General features: G+C 42.6%; 1 protein-coding gene across 4 annotated transcripts; it reads right to left on the bottom strand.

Moving 5' to 3' along the window:
- Nucleotides 1–443: 443 nt before the first annotated feature.
- On the bottom strand, nt 444–8,903 carry LOC124005801 (protein YIF1B-like). 4 transcript variants are annotated; one of them, XM_046315363.1, is made up of 8 exons: nt 8,785–8,903; nt 2,917–3,137; nt 2,699–2,803; nt 2,451–2,529; nt 2,290–2,347; nt 2,057–2,212; nt 1,779–1,872; nt 444–1,648 (listed from the first exon to the last, which is right to left on the bottom strand). In XM_046315363.1, the coding sequence occupies exons 2-8, from the start codon at nt 3,118–3,120 to the stop codon at nt 1,493–1,495; spliced, it is 852 nt and encodes a 283-aa protein (XP_046171319.1). In that variant the 5' UTR covers nt 3,121–3,137; nt 8,785–8,903; the 3' UTR covers nt 444–1,492. The 4 variants fall into 4 exon arrangements, with proteins under 4 accessions (XP_046171319.1, XP_046171317.1, XP_046171318.1 ...); XM_046315361.1 differs by lacking the exon at nt 8,785–8,903 and adding an exon at nt 8,163–8,321; XM_046315362.1 differs by lacking the exon at nt 8,785–8,903 and adding an exon at nt 8,153–8,309.
- Nucleotides 8,904–9,245: the final 342 nt, after the last annotated feature.

A 9,245-nucleotide genomic window follows, 5' to 3' on the forward strand; every position in this document is an offset into this window, starting at 1 on the left:
TTTTATTACCATGTGTAACGCAACACATTTCGATTAGATAGTGATCCGATCAAGAACAGATGACAACCACATGTTAATCCAAGGTGTAAACCACAACTTCTGTTATCTGATTGTGCCATGTGACAGTGGGGACAGAGCAGGAGTGTTGGATCAAGATTGACAGGAATATCTGACATCTGCTAATGTCAAGGTAAGCAGGCTTTATCATACACACCGGCTTTCCTTATTGATTACCATATCATCCTAACCTGGGGCAGAGAGGGAAAAGGGCTAAGGTGTTAATCTTACATAGATACAATGTAGACATTGTCCATTAAAGCTTATTTCCCGTTGGGAAAAAAATTGTAGCAATAGGAAGCAAAGTTTGAGTGTATGTTAGTGATACCGGACAAGACATATTCAGCTTCATAACAGTTCATTTTAAAAAAGCCATATCAAATTTGTACTCCAGTTTCAGTTTATTTATCAAGTTGAAGAGAGCATTAGAGGATCCATGTTATTCCGCCTCTGTATATCAAATATTCATAAAAGCAACTGAGGCATGGCAAGCAACACCATTTTAGCGTGATATCTCTAGTAATTAGGCCTACATTTGAAATAGAGGCCAGTATTTGAACATCTTAAACCATTAAATATTTTTTCCAGTTTGAAGCCTGAAAATCAATTACAGTGTCATATGCTCATGTAATTTTGTCAAGCTTGTTTAAAAAAGCATCAGCTGTAATTTAAGATGACTTAATGACTTTGTTACATGATTGAAAGTCTTTTGTTTGGGCTTCAGTTCGTGGCACCAAGACATGTACAAAAAGCATTTTTCGTATTTACAATCACACAGCCACAAATCTGTTTACAGACATCATCCTGTGATTAAGGACATTAAGAGCGCTTTTTTTGTGTTCACTGGACGGCGCAGGCAAATTATGCTAAAGCCTTTGAGTCAATGTAAGTATGTAACGCAAGAACACAATAAGCCACATGAAATGGTTTCTCTGCGTAGTTGTGACATTACAAATTGTGGGCTGCAAATTCTGCAATGCAATGCCGCAGGACAGCCATTTTATGGAGCTAACTTCGTTCTTGCGTTGCCTACTTACGTAGGCTATGAATTTGCCTTAACTGTGCTTCCATCCTTGGCTCAGTCAAAGCTTTTGCGAGCTGGATTGCTAATATACAACCATATGTTCACAAATACTTAGAAAACATAACTAATTACAGTATACAAAACATGTCACAAGTCAATTATCCTTCTTAGACAATTACATTTAAAAAAAACAATACAAAAAGACAGGTCAACACTACTGTTACACTTGTACTGTGAGACTTCGCAATGCTAATTCTACAATGCCATTTGTGTGTGGTTTTATTTATCCGTGCATGTGTCCCGCACCTCTGCAGCGAATGGTGGGGAGAAGTGATGGTCAGTGAACAGTCTTATTTTTCCATAGAGAGGTAGTGTCTTGTCAGATGAAACACTCCTGATCAGCTCGTGGTCTTACCTGACCAGGTGATAGGTCAACCAGTACATAAAAATGGGCTGGGCGGCTGCGATGGACATGGTCAGGTACATCCTCAGCTGGTTCCTGGCCCCGTGAACCAACACGCCTTGGGCTGCTGCCTCAGACAGGAGCTTGAGTCTCAACGTGCGGATCTGAAGAGAGGACCAAGACAGAGGGAGCCAAAATCAAGCTTGTGAACCTACGTACAGTAGTCAAGGCGCTAGCAGGGGACATTGGGTGGAGTAAATCCGATTCTAATCGTCCGCTCTTCCTGCTACTCACCATGAAGACGAAGATGGATATACAGCACCACAGCAGCGTTAGGTAATATCCCGTTCGACCAAATAGTAACCCTGCCACGACCCCTACAATCATCCTGCACACACAAGGGAATCTTTCACAATTCATCCGAGTAGTCGATGTGTCATCATGTCTTTACAACTTTAGTATATACTTAAGACAACTTCCATGTTGAAAGACAGGGAAATCCAGAAACACAAACCGCAATGGCATACTAATCATGCCAGAGAGAGCAAGAGAGAGAGAGAGAGCAGCCATACCCCACATATTTGTATCCGGAGAAGGCCACAAGATCGATAGTGGTGAGGTCTGTGTTGACTGTGACCAGGTAGAGACTGAGGAGGACAACCAGCACCTCCATGATGAGCCACACCAGGGCTGAGCTGGCCTGCATTCCCAGGATCTCAGGGGTAAACCTAGAGGGGAGATACACGTTTCAGGATACTCTTTATACAGAAAACTGGGAAGAAAGTTGCAAAGTGGACCAGTTTACCTGTTCTGTGTTCCGAGCGCTAACCCAGCCACCAGGATGTATGTGATGAAACCCATTGCTGCAAAATAATATAAAGCAATGTTAAAACAATAATAGGCTAGTTGCAGGTTTTATTTGTTTAGTTTCAGTCAGGGTGGTAGACCTGACCAAATCTCCTTTACCTGGAATGTACAAGTCAGGAGCGTTGATATCAAAGCGTGGAGCCACTGGGGTGTCCTGTTGGTAGCTCACTTCCCAGTTCTAATCAAAAGCAAAACAAAAACATACACCTTCTTCAGTCACCCATTCAATGAGAGTCATCCTAGGGCATAAGTTCAGTATCAGCTTGGTAACTCTGAGTCTGGACATGGACACAAGCAATACCAACAGATGGTGACCATAGTAACACAGGGTGACATGGCATCAGTACCTGGTGCATGTAGGGGAAGACTAGCAGGCCGAGTTTCTTGCCCACGTAAACTGTGTCCACGGCAAAGTAATATTTCAGCTTAGAGATGGGGAGGAAACGATCCAGCTGTAGATGAAACGGAGCAAAACCAAGACAATTTAGGCCCACTTAATGACACATCATGTTGCTACTTACTAACTGGTACCACAGCTATGTACCGTCACTACCATGAGTCTTACATTTTTGTCCACCAAGTCTTTGCCCTGGCTGGCCAGGCTGCTCCCGTAAGCCATGGCCAAGTTGGACATGGGGTCTGAGAGGAGGGTCCGGCCGGGGTGGCCCATCGTTCCAACACCCTGGCCCTGGAACCCAGTGGGCTGCCCCCCCAGCGCTGCACTGGTGTCATCAAACAGCTGACTGGGGTCTGTCCTGGCCATTGACATGCTCCTCGTTTCGGGATCTGTCACACCAGAGGTGGATGAAAGCACATTCTGGTCAGCGGAGTGGGGAATACAGGCTGCAAGTACTGTGCAACACAAGCATGCATCGTTAATACCTGTGATGTTACGTGAAGCTGTAAGGTGGCGAACGACAAACGTCCAATGCATTTTGAAGGACAACCCAAAATGTAGCCGCAAAAGGAGGAGCTATGCAGTGCACATTGACACAATTCAACAAATAGCCTGGCCTAAGCAGACAGTGCCTATAACGGGGTCTCTTCACTCCATGTGTAAGATAAACCCTGTTCTCAGTCATCAATTCTGGGTGTGTTTTATCCCGAGTGCAGAATCACATCGCCCACTAAGCAGATGGACACCCTTATGTCACCCCAGCCACTTCCTATCAATGTATACTTTGTCCTTTCACAGACATGCATTGGCCTGCACCGTAGACTAATCTTATTATTAATACTTAACAACGAGATCAATTGAGATTAGGAACCTCTTTCTCAAAGAGAGAGAGGTCAACCAGGACAAGTAGGCTCTATTTCAAAATTAAACTTCAAAAACGGACACACTTATAGATCTCCACTCGTGGTCTACTGTAGAGCCGGGACGATAAACCAAAAATGATCGGTACCAACCAAACCGAGGATTTTACAGATATCAATAACTTTAAGTATAGGAATGTGAAGGTTGAAATGAAATAAGTCTGCTAATATGGGCTATTGCTAACTGGACAAATGGTACAATATTACAAGTAGCAGTAGTAGTTAAGCGCCATATAACAAAAGTAACTGCTGCACACTGTTTTAAAGTTATTCAATTTCTCATTATCGTGCCAATTTATCGCAATATAGATGTTTGTCCATATCGTCCAGCTCTAGTCTGTCTCAAAAAAGCCTATAGGCCTAAATAATGAAATACAATGTTTGTCATTCATTAGAAGCACATCTCTGATTCTCTATTTCTGACCTATTGAAATGGGTAGTCCTAATGTTTCATATCCTTTACCAAATCAGTAAGTTTACCATGGTACTCTTAGCCGTTCTCATGACTACAATTCCATTCCATTACAGTGGAGCCAATCCATGTCCCATTTTGCCTTGTTAGTGAAATGGCCCATAGCTCTGACGCTTTCTGTTATAGTCACAGACATGATTGAAACTTCAGTGTTTTCTATCCACACCTACTAATCATAAGCATATCATATATGTCTTTTTTTCTGGCCACTTTTCCGTAAAGCCCAGCTCTGTGGAGTGTACGGCTTAAAGTGGTCCTATGGACAGATACTCCAATCTCCGCTGTGGAGCTTTGCAGCTCCTTCAGAGTTACCTTCGGTCACTTTGTTGTCTCTCTGATTAATGCCCTCCTTGCCTAGTCCGTGAGTTTTGGTGGGCGGCCCTCTCTTTACAGGTTTGTTGTGGTGCCATATTCTTTCCATTTTTTAATAATGGATTTAACTTCAAGGGTAGGGGGCAGCATTTGGAATTTTGGATATACAGCATGCCCAAAATAAACTTCCTTCTACTCAGGCCCAGAAGAAAGTGTATGCACTCTAAAGTTTCCAAAACTGTTAAAATAATGTCTGTGAGTATAACAGAACTTTTTCATTTTCTACTCAATGCCATGACAGAACCCATTGACTTAGGACTCAAATTGCAGTTCCTATGCCTTCCACTAGATGTCAACAGTCTTTAGAAATTGTTTCAGACTTGTATTCTGAAAAATGAGGGAGTAAGAGCAGTCTGAATGAGTGGACCCTGCCGTGTCAAAGAGCTTTTTTCATGCGCGCGACCAGAGAGTGCCTTTCTTGTTTACCTTTTATATTGACAACGTTATTGTCCGGTTTAAATATTATCGATAATTTAGGCTAAAAACAACCTGAGGATTGAATATAAACATTGTTTGACATGTTTCTATGAACTTTACAAATACAATTTGGATTTTTTTTTGTCTGCCTGTTGTGACTGTGTTTGTGCCTGTGGATTACTGAAGAAAACGTGCAGACAAAACAGAGGTTTTCAGATATAAAGAGATTTTGGACTGATCTTTGTGGGCTATACTCAGCCTTGTCTCAGGATGGTAAGTTGGTGGTTGAAGATATCCCTCTAGTGGTGTGGGGGCTGTGCTTTGGCAAAGTGGGTGGGGTTATATCCTTCCTGTTTGGCCCTGTACGGGGGTATCATCAGATGGGGCCACAGTGTCTCTCGACCCCTCCTGTCTCAGCCTCCAGTATTTATGCTGCAGTAGTTTGTGTCGGGGGGCAAGGGTCAGTTTGTTTTATCTGGAGTACTTCTACGGTCTTATCCAGTGTCCTGTGTGAATTTAAGTATGCTCTCTCTAATTCTCTCTCTCTGAGGACCTGAGCCCTAGGACCATGCCTCAGGACTACCTGGCATGATGACACCTTGCTGTCCCCAGTCCACCTGGCCTGGCTGCTGCTCCAGTTTCAACTGTTCTGCCTGCGGCTATGGAACCCTGACCTGTTCACCGGACGTGCTACCTGTCCCAGACCTGCTGTTTTCAACTCTCTAGAGACAACAGGAGCGGTAGAGATACTCCTAATGATCGGCTATGAAAAGCCAACTGACATTTACTCCTAAGGTGCTGACTTGTTGCACCCTCGACAACTACTGTGATTATTATTATTATTTGACCATGCTGATCATTTATGAACATTTGAACATCTTGGCCATCTTCTGTTATAATCTCCACCCGGCACAGCCAGAAGAGGACTGGCCACCCCTCATAGCCTGGTTCCTCACTAGGTTTCTTCCAAGGTTTTGGCCTTTCTAGGGAGTTTTTCCTAGCCACCGTGCTTCTACACCTGCATTGCTTGCTGTTTTGGGGTTTTAGGCTGGGTTTCTGTACAGCACTTTGAGATATCAGCTGATGTAAGAAGGGCTATATAAATACATTTGATTTGATTTGATTGAGAAGTTCACCACATCAGTCATTGGCTTCTTCAATAAGTGCATCGATGATGTCATCCCCACAGTTACCGTACGTACATACATACATACCCCAACCAGAAGCCATGGATTACAGGCAACATCCGCACAGAGCTAAAGGCTAGAGCTGCCAGTTTCAGGGAGCGGTACTCTAACCCAGAGGCTTATAAGAAATCCCGCTGTGCCCTCTGGCGAACCATCAAACAGGCAAAGCGTCAATACAGGACTAAGATCGAATCGCACTACACTGGTTCTGATGCTCATCGGTTGTGTCAGGGCTTGGAAACCATTAGACTACAAAGAGAAGCACAGCCGAGAGCTGCCCAGTGACGCAAGCCTACCAGATGAGCTAAACTACTTATATGCTCGCTTCAAGGCAAATAACACTGAAACATGCATGAGAGCACCAACTCTTCCGGAAGACTGTGTGATCCCGTTCTCCACAGCCGATGTGAGTAAGACCTTTAAACAGGTCAACATTCACAAGGCCGTAGGTCCAGACGGATTACCAGAACGTGTACTGCGAGCATGTGCTGACCAACTGGCAAGTGTCTTTACTGACATTTTGAACCTCTCCGAGTCTGTAATACCATCATGTTTAAAGCAGACCCCCATGGTCCCTGTGCCCATGAACACTAAGGTAACCTGCCTAAATTTACTACCGACCCGTAGCACTCACGTTTGTAGCTAAGAAAGTCATGAAGAGTGCACAACAAAACCTATTCCCCCTCAGGAGACTGAAAATATTTGGCATGGGTCCTCAGATCCTCAAAAGGTTCTACAGCTGCACCATCGAGAGGATCTCAACCGCTCAGCCTCCGACCGCAAATCAAATCAAATTTGAGTGTTGTGCGTACGGCCCAGTACATCCCTGGGGCCAAGCTCCCTGCCACCCAGGACCTCTATACCAGGCGGTGTCAGAGGAAGGCCCTAAAAGGAAGCCCCCCTTCTAGAATACTGCTGCTACTCTCCGTTATTATCTATGTAGTCACTTTAATAACTCTACCTACATGAGCATATTACCACAACTAACAGTACCCACATGTGTATAGTCTCGCTATTGTTATTTTACTGCTGCTCTTTAATTACTTGTTACTTTTATTTTACATTTTTTTAACTGCATTGTTGGTTAGGGGCTCGTAAGTAAGCATTTCACTGTAAGGACGGTCTACACCGGTTGTATTTGGTGCATGTGACTAATACAATTTGACTTGAATGTCCCCAAGCGGCCTAGTTACAGTTTTGGCAAGACTTGAACATGTCTGTCTAGCAACAATCTACTTGACAGAGCTTGAAGAATTTAACAATTAATAAATGGGCAAATATTGTACAATCCAGGTGTGCAAAGCTCTTAGAGACTTACCCCAAAACTCACTGCTGTAATCACCGCCAAAGGTGCTTATTTGAAACATGTATTAATTTTGTCATTATGGAGTATTGTGTGTAGATGGGTGGGAAAGAAATATTGAATCCATTTTGTATTCAGGATGTAACGCAACAAAATATGGAACAAGCAATGGGTGCTAAATGACGTAAATAGAATACTGTGTATTGGGAACAAGTACTGATTGAACACTGGGCGGAGACCAACAAGAAGCTAACAAAACAAGAGACACAGTCCCATGTCCCAATTTAGAAGCAAGGTAATACGTGAAGGCTTGAAATCGTAACTCTTGAGTGCGAATAGCGCGACCTTCTAACCTTCACCTGAATAATGTGGCCCGAAACTGATCAGACATGTTTCAGATTCGCTGTCTACATGGAATATGACAACGTCACCAGATAGTTTATCTAATGACGTGGCTAACAGCCAGCCAGCTAGCTAGCTCAGTCTTGTGCAATATGGCGTTAGCTAGCCATATTAGTAAGACATTAGCTGTCATGATTGATAACACACCGCATATGACACACAAAAAGCAAGTTAGCTAGCAACATTTTCCAGATAGTTAGTTTAGCTTTGGCTTGAAGAGCAGCCATCGAGTGGGTTAACTTGTTAGCTAGCTATTAGTATTAGCATGCCGGTTAGATACATTTCTAGGCCAAAAAGTTCAGACATCTTACCAATAGTTTGATCAACGTACGTTAACTTACGCTGTCTGGACACACTTTGGGTTGCGGTGTAATCCATGTCCATCAATTATTACAGGTAGTTTCGGATATCGTCTATAAAAACGCTGATATGAAACCATTCAATATGCTTCCTACAAAATTTGTACACAGCCACACCCATGTGTCAACTGGCCAATGATAGAATCGTAAAAGACAAGACGAAGTTGTTCCAGGAAAAATGTGGACCAATCGAAATAATCCACTATAATTCATTTATTTCTACGTCTACCATTTATCATCACTTCTGGACAGACCATACATAGTCTTAGATATGCAGTTTTAGACACGTATTTGTCCTGTAAACATTACATGGTCATTTTGATAGCGCACAGGGCTGCGCGCCAAACCGTTGTGGGTTTGCAGACTACCATAGATAGACAAGAATAGGGGTGGAAAGATGTCCTATATAGTAACATGAAAAATAATATTTGATAAACATTTCATGCAATTCTACTTTGTTGTATAATAGCGGAAACGTTTTTAAATGTCATAGTAATCGGTCGTTAATTACAGTACATAACAGTATTTTTACTTAAGTACTTTACACCACTGATTTTCACCTATGTTTTTTGACACACTACATCTCTTGCACAGTAATATGTACCTGTATTGCACCCTTAGCACGGATATTTAGATTCCATCAGGTTCTGATATAGAGTGGGAAAGTGAATCGGTTTCTCATGACGAATGGTGTTCTAGTCTCTTGCCGCGTTCATCTGCCATCTGAGTTATTGGAAGCTCCTAGTTCCCAGTGGGACATTTCACTTAAACGATCCCCCAAATAGGAATTGCAAGCAGTGGTTGAAAAAGTACCTACCTGTCATACTTGAGTAAACGTAAAGATACATAAAATAGAAAATGACTCAAGTAGAGACTAAAGTCACCCAGTAAAATACTACTTGAGTACAAATATATTTTTTAATATACAATATACTTAAGGGAGGTAACGTTAATCATATTAATAAAATATATATTTTACCTAAACCCTCCCTGAATGCTTGAAAAAAATGACCCTCCCCTATACTCAAAATAATTTTTAAAACATGTGCATAGGAGTGAACGTCT

This window comes from Oncorhynchus gorbuscha, linkage group LG19 (assembly GCF_021184085.1).
Source record: "Oncorhynchus gorbuscha isolate QuinsamMale2020 ecotype Even-year linkage group LG19, OgorEven_v1.0, whole genome shotgun sequence".
Lineage (NCBI taxonomy): Eukaryota > Metazoa > Chordata > Actinopteri > Salmoniformes > Salmonidae > Oncorhynchus > Oncorhynchus gorbuscha.